This window comes from Tachysurus vachellii, chromosome 7 (genome assembly GCF_030014155.1).
Source record: "Tachysurus vachellii isolate PV-2020 chromosome 7, HZAU_Pvac_v1, whole genome shotgun sequence".
Lineage (NCBI taxonomy): Eukaryota > Metazoa > Chordata > Actinopteri > Siluriformes > Bagridae > Tachysurus > Tachysurus vachellii.
Genome location: NC_083466.1, coordinates 3,113,675 through 3,130,628, shown reverse-complemented (window position 1 = coordinate 3,130,628; position 16,954 = coordinate 3,113,675). Strand labels below are relative to the sequence as shown.

The 16,954-nt window shown below is 37.9% G+C and overlaps 1 protein-coding gene across 2 annotated transcripts in view; it reads left to right on the top strand.

The window, feature by feature from the left end:
- The window catches only part of epha4b (eph receptor A4b), a 99,410-nt gene extending 84,183 nt beyond the window's left edge, over positions 1-15,227 (top strand). The window contains exons 12-17 of one of the 2 annotated variants that reach the window (XM_060873896.1): positions 3,337-3,398; positions 4,689-4,898; positions 6,757-6,906; positions 7,834-8,027; positions 9,604-9,741; positions 9,832-15,227. In XM_060873896.1, the coding sequence (XP_060729879.1) occupies positions 3,337-3,398; positions 4,689-4,898; positions 6,757-6,906; positions 7,834-8,027; positions 9,604-9,741; positions 9,832-9,931 (854 nt within the window). In that variant the 3' untranslated portion in view covers positions 9,932-15,227. The remainder of the gene's footprint in view (positions 1-3,336; positions 3,399-4,688; positions 4,899-6,756; positions 6,907-7,833; positions 8,028-9,603; positions 9,742-9,831) is intronic. The other variant, XM_060873897.1, reaches the window with a different exon arrangement.
- The last annotated feature ends 1,727 nt before the right edge of the window (positions 15,228-16,954 follow it).

The following is a 16,954-nucleotide window of genomic DNA, read 5'->3' as shown; positions in this document are numbered from 1 at the left end:
GATAGATAGATAGATAGATAGATAGATAGATAGATAGATAGATAGATAGACAGACAGACAGATAGATAGATAGACAGACAGACAGACAGACAGACAGACAGATAGATGGATAGATAGATGGATAGATAGATAGATAGATAGATAGATAGATAGATAGATAGATAGATAGATAGATAGATAGATAGATAGATAGATAGACACAGACAGACCGATAGATAGATAGATAGATAGATAGATAGATAGATAGATAGATAGATAGATAGATAGATAGATAGATAGATAGACACACAGACAGATAGATAGATAGATAGATAGATAGATAGATAGATAGATAGATAGATAGATAGATAGACAGACAGACAGACACACAGATAGATAGATAAATAGATAGATAGATAGATAGATAGATAGACAGACAGACAGACAGACAGACAGACAGACAGACAGATAGATAGATAGATAGATAGATAGATAGACCGACAGACAGATAGATAGATAGATAGATAGATAGATAGATAGATAGATAGACAGACAGACCGATAGATAGATAGATAGATAGATAGATAGATAGATAGATAGATAGATAGATAGATAGATAGACCGACAGACAGATAGATAGATAGATAGATAGATAGATAGACCGACAGACAGATAGATAGATAGCCCTACAAACAGACAGATAGACAGACAGACAGATAGATAGATAGATAGATAGATAGATAGATAGATAGATAGATAGACACACAGACAGACCGATAGATAGATAGATAGATAGATAGATAGATAGATAGATAGATAGATAGATAGATAGATAGATAGATAGACACAGACATACCGATAGATAGATAGATAGATAGATAGATAGATAGATAGATAGATAGATAGATAGATAGATAGATAGATAGATAGACCGACAGACAGATAGATAGATAGATAGATAGATAGACCGACAGACAGATAGATAGATAGCCCTACAAACAGACAGATAGACAGACAGACAGATAGATAGATAGATAGATAGATAGATAGATAGATAGATAGATAGATAGATAGATAGACACACAGACAGACCGATAGATAGATAGATAGATAGATAGATAGATAGATAGATAGATAGATAGATAGACACAGACATACCGATAGATAGATAGATAGATAGATAGATAGATAGATAGATAGATAGATAGATAGATAGATAGATAGATAGATAGACACAGACATACCGACAGATAGATAGATAGATAGATAGATAGATAGATAGATAGATAGATAGATAGATTTAACAGCGTGAAGTGTTTTCCAGGGCCACACACACACACACAGGGTGGCAATTCAGCCGCGCGCGTGTGTGTGTGTGTGTATGTGTGTGTATGCGTGAGGGGCGCAAACCTCTTTCAGCCACCTGACAGCTACATTACTCTACTGGCGAAAGGTAAAAGGGATTTTTTTCTCTTAAGGTGTCTGGAGAGACATTTATCACAGTGAGATAGTGATTTAATTTGGCCTGATGTACAACGAGGAGATGCTCCGGAAAAGCGTACAACCTTCCCCACAACACACACACACACACACACACACACACACACACACACACACACACACACACACATATATATGAATGAACCTGACCTCTATTTCCACTGCATTCCACTGTGTAGAGATTTATACCTTTTTTCTTCATGTGTAGCACATGGATTTGTATTAACCGAGAGACCGGGACAATCGTTCACACCTCACACACACACACACACACACACACACACACACACACACACACACACACACACACACAGACAGACAAATACACACTGTCTTTCTACAAAGGTAGTGCTGTTTAGATTTAATCCTTTGATTAACACTCATTGTGCTTTGCTGCTTCATCGTGTGTGTGTGTGTTTGTGTGTAGGTGTGTGTGTGTTTGTGTGTGTGTGTCTTGATTTTTGTCAGCTGTCTTTGCAGTAGTAGTAGTACAATAAAATTTCTCAATTTCTCATTCGTTTCACTACACAGTCACGTTTAAGCTACCTGTCAATCAAACTTACTTATCGTTATCGTTTCTATAGCAACTAACAGACGAATTTCAACATGTACAAAGATTCTCCTCTACATTTAATGGTACTTTTAAAGGAAAAATGTGTGTAGTAGTAATAATAATAATAAGAAGAAGAAGATGAATAAGAAGAAATAATTAAAAATTGTACCTAAAATTGTTACATGATTTTTTATATAATGAAATGGATAAAAGTTTAAATAATTCATTAAAATAAAAAATAAACATGCTATATATATATATACACTCACCGGCCACTTTATTAGGTACACCTTACTAGTACCGGTGTGGTCTTCTGCTGCTGTAGCCCATCCGCCTCAAGGTTCGACGTGTTGTGTGTTCAGAGATGCTCTTCTACATACCTCGGTTGTAACGAGTGGTTATTTGAGTTACTGTTGCCTTTCTATCAGCTCAAACCAGTCTGGCCATTCTCCTCTGACCTCTGGCATCAACAAGGCATTTGCGCCCACAGAACTGCCCTCGCTGGATATTTTCTCTTTTTCGGACCATTCTCTGTAAACCCTAGAGATGGTTGTGCGTGAAAATCCCAGTAGATCAGCAGTTTCTGAAATACTCAGACCAGCCCGTCTGGCACCAACAACCATGCCACGTTCAAAGTCACTTAAATCACCTTTCTTCCCCATTCTGACACTCGGTTTGAACTGCAGCAGGTCTTGACCATGTCTACATGCCTAAATGCATTGAGTTGCTGCCATGTGATTGGCTGATTAGAAATTTACGTTAACGAGCAGTTGGACAGGTGTACCTAATAAAGTGGCCGGTGAGTGTGTATACTGAAATAATGATCACCCAAAAACTCTTGATTAAATGCCATATGACAAAATGGCTACTGAATCACAAACCTTTGGTAATATTATTTCTTAATTTTTTTTTTGTAATGTTTTCATTTTTATAATAAATGTATTTTTGAACTTCCTTTTTATCAAACCAAATTTTGGTTATTTTGGACGGAAAGAACATGGAAATTTTTAATTGAACAAATTATTTTTTTAAATTAACTTAATTTAGTACGGATTTTCTAAAAAGAAAAAGAGAAAGGAGCTTTGCCTTCTCTCTCTCTCTCTCTCTCTCTCTCTCTCTCTCTCTCTCTCACTCTCTCTCTCTCTCTCTATCCTTTCTTTACTATCCCTCTGCTGTAGGATTAATGACACCATTATAGTGATTTATATCTCTGTGGCTTGGCGGAGGAGTATTTTTTTTTCTTCTAACGAAGTATGTTGTAGTGGTCGATGTTTTACTTCCATCTCTTTTTTTTATGCTCACAGGCAAGCCGGTGATGATAATAACCGAGTTCATGGAAAACGGATCCTTGGATACGTTCTTAAAGGTTAGAAGCAATGGATTATTATTATTTTTTAATATAAATATAATGTAAAGAAGTCTGGTATTGTTTGACGGTTATGTTATATAACCCGGGCCTGAAGTTTTACATGTTGCACAAGAGGTCGCAAAGAGAAATCTTTTATTGGGAGGTCGACTAAGCTAGAAGGAGGAGGAGTCAATTAATTTCAATTATGATCTTAAAGGTTATCAAGTGTCTCCAAGGAACCTGAAGCCTTGTGCAGGGCAACACACACACTTTGGACAATTTAAAGATGCCAGTCAACATTCCACACGTGTCTTTGTACCGATAGAGGAAACCGTTGTACCTTAATGTACAAACATACGATTCCCCGAACAAAGCCAGTAAATTTTTAATAAAACCACTTGCTCCCTTCATTCCACTAACCCGCTCAAACCGTCTCGGATTTATTACCGCTTTTGTCACCTTGGAAGGATCGGCCTTGTAATTTTATTACAGATGTCCAAACCACCCCCCTCTTCCCTTCCCTTCCCTTCCCTCGCTTTCAAACATGCTCCCGCTTTAATTGCCCACACTTTGAGCAAATGAAAATGAAATTTGTTCCAGAAAAAAAAGAGGCATGTCTGAAAATTTCTAATGAACGCCATAAATACCACTTCAGCTGACATAAAAAAAAAGCTAACGTAATTATGGGTGGTTTTTTTTATGGCTAATAGCTCATAGCCTGTCTGTTTGGGCTACATGAGTTTAATTAGAGTGCAGATCAATTTAGAAAAAGAAAAAAAAAAAACACAAAACAAAACCAAAAAAAAATGGTGCTCTTTTTTTTTCACCCTCACAGACACACACTCATCCTCATGCAGATGTTCTTACAGTAACCAGGGCAGTAAGATCGCAAACAAAAGTGTGATGGCTGACGAGGCCAAGCGATCAATCAACAAACTGCGTTTTTACGGCAAGGCATAATTAAATCGCCTCGAGTGAAATACAACTCGGTGTTTGCGATTGATATTGCTCTGAGACACAATAGAAGCGTTTTAACCAGATTACTTCACACGTCCGATATGCAAATGAAAACATCAGGCTAATTGCCCCGAGCGAGGATTGTATTTGGGGCTGGAAAATGATTTTTTTTCTCTCAGAAACGTGCTAAAAACCAGATGGTTCTCCACCTATTATATTGTGTAAGAATTGTAATTACTGTGAGACAGGGACTCGTTATGAGCGCATTATGAATGACTTCATTCAACAGGATGAATCTTGGAATTTGTTTAAAAAGCCAGTTTATTTATTTTGTTTATTTGTTTCTTTTAGAAACATGATGGTCAGTTCACCATTATCCAGCTGGTAGGAATGTTACGCGGAATCGCATCCGGGATGAAGTATTTATCAGACATGAACTACGTCCATCGTGATCTGGCTGCACGGAACATCCTGGTCAACAGCAACCTGGTGTGTAAAGTGTCAGATTTCGGCTTGTCCCGAGTGTTAGAAGACGATCCCGAAGCTGCTTATACGACGCGGGTAAGTCATCTGATCCGAACTCGGACGCTGCTTGGATTTTGATTGTTTGCGAACGTGTGACTTCCGTTTGGATTTTATTTGGAATTTGGACAATTGTATAAGGTCTAAATCTGTCTCACGTGAGATTTTTAGAGAAGACCTCACAACCCTGAGAAATGAACACAACTGGGTTTTATGACTGTAAAAAGAATTATTCAAAACTAGTTGTATGAAATATTCACAAAAATACAAATACACACCTGCTATTTAAAAAAAATTGTATTGGACTTATAGTTTTCTGAGAAGCGTAAATGTCTGATACACTACAGCATGACTCAATAATGTAACGCTAAAGTGTTGATATCTGTAATATTTAAAGTATTGAAACATTTCAAAGGATTTTAAATTAATTATTTAACACTCAACCCTTATGTTTTTGAATTGATTTTCATGTGTGTTTTGTTTTATTGCGATTTTTTTTTTCTTTTAAAAATAGTTTCGTTTAAAATAGTAAAAAAAAATTTGTCGCAAAATAGATTTGAAAAAATATATATATATATTTGATCATGTGCCGCAGATAAATAAAGATGAGAAAGTGAGATTTATTTTTCTTTTTTCTTTTTATTTATTTATTTTTTTATACCACAGCGGTTTGCCATACAAATAGGATGTTTATAGTTTTTCTGACACTGGAGACTCCTTCCCTATGCAAATTAATGTCCTGCATGTCCTCACAGAAATGTCAAAACATCAACAGCAGTCATCAAAATCCATCTTTTTAAAATCTTTCAGTGAGTCACGATTTCAAAAAGCATGTAAATCACGTTCAGAATCGACCAATCAGAATCAAGAATTGAACACCGCTGAAAATCGTTTCAGATATCCCCCGAGTCCTCCGCGTAAAAGTATTTGCTTCCTAAAACGGTTCTATGTGGCAACTTCTTTTATTTCATTTGGAAATAATTTGACACCTGTGGTAAAATGGTGTTTGTTTTTAATTATTCTGGCTAAGTTTCCTGATAATTTGAACTATCTAAATCGATAAAGGTACTTCCTGTTCTATTTTGGGCTCTGCGTCCATTCACAAATACTGCAAATGGTGGTGTTAGTGAAGTGGAGACTAGAGAAAAGGACTGGAAGTCTGTAGAAGGTAGACAGTGAAACTTGGTGTTAAAAAGGAAAGAGAAGAAATGGGCTGAGGGAGCCATGGAGAGCGTGAGTGTCTCTGGAGTCACATGTTAATTATATGATTGCATGAGTGGAAGCTAGCTCTCTCTAAGCCCTCATGCTGTACCATTTTCCCTGATATGGCTGACATGCTGTCCTCAAGTCCACCTCTTCTCTCTCTCCATCATTAACTAGAGCTCCTGTAGGCCTGTGAGAGAACAAAATGCCAGAAACAATGAGTACAGGATCTTACACTCAGCAGCAAACCAGCATGAGAGCTAATTAGAAAAAGGAGGGTGGTTTGTGTTTGTCTTTGCACGCGTGTGTTAAGTGACTTCCACGTTGAACTCCCCAGTTTCTCAGTGCTTCAAGCAGAAAAGCTTTGGAAACAGAGAAGCTGATGCATTCATGTGCAGTGGCTGTGATACAGGATGTAATAAAATAAGTGGATATATAAATATATATACAGTACACTTGGCTCTCCTCTCACGTCTGTCTATATAAAGTGATGTCGGTTTGCCTTTTGTTTGACTTTGACGTGGAAATGAACCGTCAAGGACTGTTTTAACGTTTAACCAATCCCCTCTGCTGTGTACAACCGCAGCATTTGCGTTCTCCTGAATACAAAGTGGCAAAGCAGAATATGGAGAGCATTAAAATGATTATTCATGAGGACAAGATTAGACTTAGTTTCTCTTTTTGTCGGTTGTAGGGTGGAAAAATCCCCATTCGTTGGACAGCACCGGAGGCCATCGCGTACAGGAAGTTCACTTCAGCGAGCGACGTGTGGAGCTACGGGATCGTCATGTGGGAAGTGATGTCGTATGGAGAGCGGCCATATTGGGAGATGTCCAATCAAGATGTGAGTCTCCATTTATCGATACCGTATTAATGAATAAACTTTAGGGGCCATAATCAGAGCTAGAGCTTTAAGTTCAGAAGCTGCATGCCAGGGTACAGGTAGGTTCTTCATTTTCACATACTTAAGGTAATGTTCGGCTAGTTCAATGCCAACGTTCGAAAATTTTTAGGTTTCTATCAGGCACCCTGTGTTTGCGTATCTTTGAATTTAACAATTAACTAGATTTGTAAAGTTTGTCACGACAAACTTTGATGTTGGCTTTGACGAGGCAAGTATTGGCAAAGGCCGGTGCTTTTTGGAGGAGAGTGGACATAAGGGTCAATGTTACTTACAACATGACATGTTACAACGTGTTACAACGTGACGTCATCAGAATAACCATGAGGAAGTTCCCCTCATTGTTCTGAGTGTTTTGATATGTCACATGTCAATGTTGTAAAAGGTTTTTTGATTTTGCATGCGGGGCTGCGGCACAACCGAAAGGCCAGTCGGTACACCAATTTAAAATTTGTTCAGAGTATCACCCTAAAGGAGCTGGCTGAGTTTGGTGTAGATAGTTCAAAAGCTTGCCGAGTTATAAACCTCCAAAGTTTATAATGGGAGTCTATGGCAAAAAAGGCCACTTTGAGACCCGGTACTGGAAGTACCGGTACTCGGATCGCTTAGAAAAGTAACAGCAACAAACTTCAGACCAGGGTCTACAACATATCCGAATTTGGTGCATGTGGCTCGAAAGCCCTAGGAGGAGTTACTCTTGATATATTTTTGTCTAAGCTTAAATAGGAAAACAGAATGTTGGCTTCTACAAAGCCAACATAATTATTAAACAGGTAACAAGCTCAGTCCAACATATATTGCTAATTTCTGAAATTTAGCATGTCCTGCTAAAGTCTCGAAGCCTATAATCTCTGCCGCTCTCTTTCTCAGGTGATAAAAGCAATCGAAGAGGGATACCGCCTCCCTCCGCCAATGGATTGTCCTGTGTCTCTACACCAGCTCATGCTGGACTGCTGGCAAAAAGAGCGAGCTGAGAGACCCAAGTTCAGCCAGATTGTCAACATGCTAGACAAGCTGATCCGAAATCCCAATGCCCTGAAAGAGCTGGCCAACAGTTCCATCTGGTAAATTGCCTTTTCCTTAATTCCCTGTCAGATCATTGTTAAATTGTTGTCGAAAATAAGAGGAAATGGGAAATCTGACCTTTTATGTCATGTCGTCTTGTACCTCATGTCACTTCTTATAGTTTAAGCTGAAGATTTACAGGATTATACATGAGTAACATGCCTGTAAGGATTTGGCAGAGCCAAGAAAATGGTAGAACTTTCTTATATTACTATTCGGATAAACACTGCTGTCACTCAGAAAGATTTCAAATAAACGCGTTTAGGTGAAAATACAAGGTCGGTGTGTTTGAACCCAACATTTTGATTAGTTTTTGAGTTTTAAGCTAAGGTTCAATGTCATTTTAGTGAAATATACAGTATTTATGGTTTCTGGTTATAGCAGAGAAACTCAATTTTGGTTAAAAAACATCTTTTATTCTGTCTTTTAGGGTTTGTTTGTTTAAAAAAAAAATACTGTTTTTTAGGTACTGTATATAACTAAACCTATGTTGAAACAGATTTCCATGTCTATATGGAATGGTGAAAGTACGTGCATAAGTGCATACTTGTGTAAGTATGTATGAGTATGTGTGTAAATAAGTGCTGTAAAACCATTATGCCACTACTGCCCCTTGGCATGGTGGTGCACTGGGAAGTATTGCCTTGAAGGTTGACTGGTTCAATATTGAGCTTGGGGTATTGCTCATTCTGTAGTTACACGTTATCTCCCCATATCCAGATTTGTTTCTTCCAAGTCTTCGAGTTTCCTCTCACCTCCCAATAAAGAAGCTTGTAGGTGGATTGGCTATGCTAAATTATTGTCTTGGGTTCGTTGTACCTCTTGACGTTCTGGGCAACAGTGATACTCCCTGCTCAGCCACTATATCTTTTTGGTTGGGGCTGTAGGTATGGCAAGATATTCTGCAGGCAGGCACCTTTGTATTCAAATCTTTCAAAAAGCAAAAGAAAGAGAGTATCAGTTTCATCATATGCTATCAATTTTGGTCTACTTAAAAGTTATCTATAGCTTAACAGCAAGTCCATATGTCGCTTTATATGCTATATAAATATCTTTTAGGGTAATGCTAGCATAGCTAGTTAATTTTCACCACAAGACACCACAGGCATCATCGGGCATCAAGGCAGGATACACCCTGGACGGAGTGCCAAACCATCGCAGGGCACACACACACACTCTCATTCACTCACACAATCACACACTACGGACAATTTTCCAGAGATGCCAATCAACCTACCATGCATGTCTTTGGACCGGGGGAGGAAACCGGAGTACCCGGAGGAAACCCCCCGAGGCACGGGGAGAACATGCAAACTCCACACACACAAGGCAGAGGCGGGAATCAAACCCCCAACCCTGGAGGTGTGAGGCGAACGTGCTAACCACTAAGCCACCGTGCCCCCAAGACAACAATCTGATTATTTATAAATAAAAATGACAAGACAAGTCAGTTTCTCTGTTTCACACCCCATGCTAGACTTCAGAGAAATCAGTGTCAGTATGTCAGTGTCAGTATCTATTAAACCATTACCCAAGTTGCTTTGTTGATATAGGGCTTGTTTTTGCCCTTTACAGGGAAGACCCAATAACCCCAGAGTTCAGCGCCAACAGTGTGGACGAGTGGCTGGAAGCCATAAAGATGGGCCAGTACAAGGAAAACTTCACCTCTGCTGGCTACGTCACATTAGATTCAGTAATCTACATCAGTGTAAGGTACAAAAAAACCATAAACCCTTAAGAATAAGAAAACCCTTAAGAAAACCCTCTCTTCATTTGTCTCTCTCTGTCTGTCTTCTCCTTTAGTGAGTTGAGTAAGATGGGTGTGACCCTTGTTGGGCACCAGAAGAAGATCCTCGCTAGTGTCCAGAGTCTGCATGCCCAAGGGAGCCATGTGCAAGTATAACAGCTCTGGACAAACTGATAGACAGATAGAGGAGGCAAAAGAGAGACAGTGTGGAAGTGTGGAAGAAGAACCTAGAAGAGTGCTTCACCATGCCAAACCCCAATCCTGGACATTTGGCAACAGCTCAAGAGCTCACAATTTGTGCAGCAGAACCCGAGACTGATTAGCAGTGGAAAAATTCAATCCAGACGGATGATGATGGTCAAACGAAAACTCTGATGATTTAAGAACATTATTGTGAGATGTGTACAGTCATTTGCATTCTTGTTTCTTGTCATTTGCTTCATTTTTCACGGTTTGAGATTTAGATAAATAAAAAGGTTGGACCTAATGGTAGTGTGTTTGGAGCTACAGTATGGCCCTTGTAGAGCTGTACTCTGAACATGATTGCAGACATGAGGTACGGTTTGCAGCCCTGGCTCACAAGATGATGTTTAAGATGGCTATTTTTAATGGTCTGTAGTAATAATTGTATGAGGCACTCTTTCGGGTTGGATTCCCTAACTAACGGCAATAGAAGATTATGTTTCACCAGCGGAAGTAGGGCTAGCAGTCTTCTGGAAATGTAATTTAATCCCAGTCTTTGTGTTTCAGATTACAGCATTATGGTATGAGGAAACATTGCAGCAGTAGCTAATTAATTGCTAAGATAAGAGATGTCCTTTATTGTAATATCCAGTAGATAATGTCAGTTTTTTGTCAGTAAAAAAAAAAGAAAAATAGTCATATGGTGGGCTAGTTTTTGATAGTTAATGCTAGTCATGGTTATGCACCAGTTGTCTGATTGAGAATGTCTCTTTGTGTAGACCTATAAACAGATTTCTTTTGGCTTGGTTTTCATTTTATGATTACAGAAAAGCAGAACATGCCCATTAGTGTATGTATTACACCCCGGTACACATGACATGCATGGTCTCTTTGAGAACTTTAAAGGAATCCTTTATCGAAAAACAGCAGGTGGCCAAGTATCCCTTTTTTTGAGCCAAGTATTCCTTTAAAGTTTTAAAGCAAATTAGCCTACACTATAAGCTAACTTGAGAGCACTGAATGCAGATTAATATTGTAATTAACATACTCCTGAGGATGGCAAGATGTTACACATAGTGCAAAAATGCATTGGAGCATTATTTGTGTTTAGCATTATGAGGAACACATTACATATATACATTCCCAGGTAGAAAAATGATGTTTAGGTGACTAGCTTGGCCCTAACTACATAGTGTTTTGTCAGTGTTGAGACAACATTGGCAAGGTGGATTACAATTTGGCTGAAAGTAGTCCCTAGTGGCTAAAAAATTAGCCCAATGGTCAAAATACTGTTGGGGCAAATTTGGGAAGTTGGATTCAAAGGTAGCTTAAAACCGGTCCTGGGGGTTCAATCTTAATTATGCTGAGGCAATATTAGCAAGGTGGATATAAAGGTGGCTAAAAGTCTGTCAACTCCTGTCTCCAATTGTTAGCCCAGTGTATTTTCCAACCAGACACTGGGAAAGGGTCAGTATAGCTACTGTATATAACTCAGTTTCCTACCTTGGGGAGCCTCTGAGCATCAACAATGAACACCATGTCTTTCACCATATGTTTGTTTACAGCAGAACAAGAAACGCAACTTACACTCTTGTAAAATAGTGTATAAAGCTGTACAGTGTCGAATTCAAACAAGTGAACAAAAAGTTGTAGAATGTTTGTAATGTACTTTATTTCATTTTCTGAAGAAGAAGAAAAAGAAGATGTGAGACATATCGTTCGGTGGAGCTCGCCGCCATGGGATATACTGTAACAGAACTCTGGAACGTAGCATGGATGCTAAAGCTTCATCTTTTCTAAGCAAGTGACAGTGACTGCGGTTCTTTTTTCACTCCAGTGGTGGCTGTAGCTGCTTGACGTTAGATGCCTTACTAACTGTGCTGTTTCTTTCTCTTCTTCCTGGTAGAGGCAGTATCATGATGAGATATATTGTACATAGTATTTATCATAACAACGCCACTGAAAGCTATAGTGAATGTCGGCGCAACGCGTCCAGCTTTGTGTTAATTCACCTTTCAGAGGTTGAACCTCCTTTTGTTCACAGTATTCAAGCTTGTGTTGGTGCATGTAACTTTGGGGAAAGAGTGATCACAAAATTGTTCATGCTGATTTTGCTGCATTTACAACACTACTATTTTTGTACTGGTTCTGTAAAGTATCTGTTTCATTTATGCAAACGTCAAATTGATGATCCTAGTAGGTTCATACAAGCAAACCCCTTCCTTTGAAAACCATATGCTTTCTCTTTCGTACTATGGAACACGACTGATGACATCCCTACTTATTAAAAATAATACTTAGTCATGACTTATTAACATGTGGTTAAGTTAGTTCTTAGTAGTGGACATGACTTTTGTAATGCGAAAGAACAAGATAATTACAATACGAGTATTAATTAGGAAGAAGTGATCTCCATCAACTTACTAAGTTATGGCCCTGACTTAATTATGTTGTTACCTCACATTACTAAGTCTAAGGAACAATATAATTAAGTTATGGTCATTTAGTAATATGAGGGAAAAGATAATTAAGTCATGGCCACAACGTAGTAACTTGAGGAAATGAGATAGTTTGTGGCCATGATGTAACACAAGTAAACAAGATACTTAAGTTGTGTCCATGACTTTTTAATGCAAGGGTACAAGATACTAAAAAGGATGTCCATGACTTAGTAACTTCAGCAAATAAGGTAATTAAATTGTGGTCATAATTTAGTCATGTGATGGAACGAGATAATTAAGACATGACCACAACTTTGTATCTTGTTAGGAAATGAGTTAAGTTGTGGTCATGATGTAGCACCACAAGTAAACAAGATAACTAAGTTTTTGACATGATTAGTAATGTGAGAAAACAAGATATTTGCCTGCATTCATGGCTTAATGAAAAGGAACAAGATAATTAAGTTATGGTCATGAATGGAATAACTTGAGGGATCGAGATAATTAAATTGTGCCCATGATATAATAACAGAAGGGAATGAGACAATTTAACTATGAACACAAGATGGTGGAACAAGTCAGGGACAAGAAATAGTAGCAAAAATACTGAAAGTAATTAAGTAATTGAAGCCATTTATTAAAAAAAAAAAGAGAGAGAGAGAGAGAATGAGATAATTAGCTAGTGAACGTGATTTATTAATGCAAGAAAATGAGATAATTAGCTAGAGAAGATGATTTAATCACACAAGGGTGTGGGATAAATGAAATCATGGTCATGATTAGAGAATGGTCATGGTTGAAAAAAACTTTTAATCGAAATGTAGACACTAGAAAAGTTTACGTGTACTTGTTTTTGATTATAAAATAGAATGTTCATTTGAATAAGGCTGTTCAGTTAAATTATATAATACACAAAAAACAATGATTGCCTAAGTTCAATCATTTACAATAACTAGCTCAAATAGATGATCGCTATTGTTCTTTGATACGAAATCGGTTCTCTTAAAATTCCGCAAGAAGAAATAAAACCTTCGTTAAAGATTTTTTCACATTTGAATTTTGATATGTTTTCATATTTCGGTACAATCATATCTCTTTAATACAGGGTCACAATTTAATTATCTCATTTTCGTAAGTTAGTAAGTCATGTGACCTTGTGAGGCTCTGGTTAGTACAAATATTCCCCTGGTGACATTTTCCATTTTTTTGCCAATGGTGTAGTTATTCCTTCTATGGTGTATTTAACTATAAAACCATATTGTCCATACATAATTTAGGTACAAAGCACCATCTGTATCACACTGTGCAATTTGTTTGAAACAATTGCATGTTTTAGCCGAGTCTAAGTGCTCATTATAAAATCTGATGGTTAACGGTCTGTGTATTTAGCAGGAGAATTTAAAATAAAACAACAGAATTCATGGGGAAAAAATGAGTTTAATTTAATAATGTATCCAATGTCATAATTTATTTGAGGTATAAATGACCATTTTTTTTTTATTCACATATAAACACAAATTATTATCTTTTCCAGCTCAAGCACTCTTAATGACACTTATTTACTGACACTGCGGGTGACACAGCAAGACATAAACTGCAATATTAATTAAAAAAAAAAAAAACATTTCTTTCGTTGTTTATTTTTAAATCTCGGCGACAGAATATCGACTGCTTTGGATTCTCTCTATTAAGTCTATTCGAGGAGACAGGCAGTGTGGTGGATTAAGATTAAGTGGCTATGAGATATATTTTGGAACGCACCACGAGGCAAAAAAAAAAAGATGCAAATGATAACGATGACAACAATATTGTAGCTTGTGTTTCTTTCCTATGATCCCAACAATGTGTGTGAGTGAGTGTCCAAAGATGTTCACATCAGCAACTTGCGACCTCCCAGCAAAGATTTAAACAATTCACTTAAATAATATTTTGGACCAATCCTATGGCACTTGTGGTCTGAGGTTTCTTCAGTTCCCTGCTTACAATCTGCAGTTCAATGTATTTCTTCTCGATAAAAGAAATATTACTAAGAGAAAAAAATTAAAATTGTAAAGAAGTGGAGGAGATCGCTGACGTCTCGGGCTAGCTATTTCTTGCTTTGCTAATCAACCAATTTTCACAGCAGTTAATATGTTATTTAGTTCATGTTAAATTGGTTAGCTGTAGACTATACATTTTGGCTTCCAGCGTTGAATAAAAAAGCCTGCGAGCCAGAGTCTGCGCCCATTAACAAGAAATATAGCTACACATGTGCCACAAGAGACAAACCATTGCGTAGTTTTCTCCAGTTCAAAAATATCACCAGTGTTTTTGGTTGCAAAAATATTTGTACAGGATTTAACATTCTTTGAATGGTGGCTTTTTTTTTTTATTTATTTTTTTTTTATTGATAATCTTTTTTGATTATGTTTAATAATTTGTTTGTGTCCAAATATGTGAAATATGTCGTTAGGCGGGTACGTCTTTCAATTGCAAAGTAGCTACAATATAAACTAAAAGTGGGTGGAGTTAAATGATCAGAAAAAGCATGTTTGTTTGTTTTAAAGCGAGGAACGTGAACCAAGAAGACACGAATCTACAGCTTAAAACTCTTCAAGGACTAACAAAAAAGGGTCTGAAATGAATGTTTGTTTAAAGCATATTTGTTGCAAGATTATAGCAATGGTAAATGTGATGTAGCTAGGCTAATGATGTTTTGCAAAAATTGTCCATGAAGTGACTCTAATGCAGGATGTGTACATTTCTTTGACTCCTTATTACTGGTTATTTCTGAGAAGTCGTCTACTTAAACCCATTTAAGTCTTTAAGTCACCGCAGGTTTCTATTCAGCCCACTGCAAGAGTGTACACTTTTCATGTTGCTGTAATAAACATGCGAATAATTTTTATTTCTCAACAGAAGTGTTTGGTTTCGGATTTATTCTTGTGCTCATTTGTCCGTATTTAGGGAGAAATTCATTCATTCATTCATCTTCTACCGCTTATCCGAACTACCTCGGGTCACGGGGAGCCTGTGCCTATCTCAGGCGTCATTGGGCATCAAGGCAGGATACACCCTGGACGGAGTGCCAACCCATCGCAGGGCACACACACACACTCTCATTCACTCACACAATCACACACTACGGACAATTTTCCAGAGATGCCAATCAACCTACCATGCATGTCTTTGGACCGGGGGAGGAAACCGGAGTATTAGGGAGAAATTGTAGTTTGTAAAGCTTAATACTAGTACATATCTGGTATACAACCGAACCCCAGATAACAATGAAGTGCATGGCAAATGAGATCAATAAGTTTGGAGTAAATAAAAAAATAACTGAGTATATGATGAAGATTTCATATAATCAGACAAAATTGGACCAGAATTGCAATAATAGTGCAATAAATGCGATACAAAGATCTTATGAAAGCTCCTGTGCCTGAAAACAGAGCTGCCTTTCCTTTATCTTAACCAGACGTGCCTTCTGACCCACAAGGAGTGTAATGGTATATTCCCCAGTGATAGCTGGGCTTCTCTCCAGGGAACAAGGGAGGGGTCGTCGACCTCCGAGTTCTTCCTCAGCCGCATAAAGCACTGCTGCCACTCAATGTTAGATCCATTATCCCCAATCCCCACCCTGTATTTCTTTGCTCTGTCTTACCTACTGGACATACAGACACATATTGCCACACTGTGTGTGGTGCAGAGCCATTTTTCACCCATCGTTATATAGACAGTTTAGATGGATACTGTATGTCTTCTGGCTGGTAGCCTCTGATAATAGAATCACAAGACAAACAGAGGTTAGAGATGCACTGCAGGGATCAACTTCAATTAAATAACATTCTGTGCAAGAAATTACTAATAATGCCTAAAAATAAAACCTTTCAGGCTATTTGATTGTTATTGTAAAAGAATACAGTATTTTTTGTACCCTTATTACTTTGCTGCCTCACATGGCATGGTACACCTTTAGGGAAAAGCACTCACTATGCCCACTATTGAATAGTGTTGCACTGATTTACAAGAAAGAAGGTAGGCAGTAACTCCCGCCCACAGATCATGGCCGATATTGATTTCATTATAGAGCAAAATCTTTTCTGTTGTTCAACTCCAGGGCCACTTATTTTTTTGGCGCACTTGTAAAGTTTCACTATATTTACCTGACCAAATGATAGAAAAGAAGGAGCTTTTCATTTGTCTGGTTTGTTCCCAATAAACAAATCATTACTTTTTAAGCTTTGCATAGATCAGAGCTTCTGGAAGTATGCTTAGCATTGAAAGCCACCGTTTTAGTGAAAGTCAACAGGTCAGGGTTCGAGTTCCTGGACAGAGGCTCTGGAGGTCAAAAAACGATCTATAGCAACTGGGCTCCTGTGTTACTTTAATGCCTCCTGCACTCATATTAAGAGACACCCAAACCACCGCCTGACAGCATGAGTGAAAGGGGTAATTAGCCCACACACCCCTGAGACCCTGCTACCACATGTGAGTGTGAGCACTTTCCAGCATCATACACATACACTTTTTTGCCCCATCAATCATGCACAACCTTTTGGGTCTCAGCCACTGA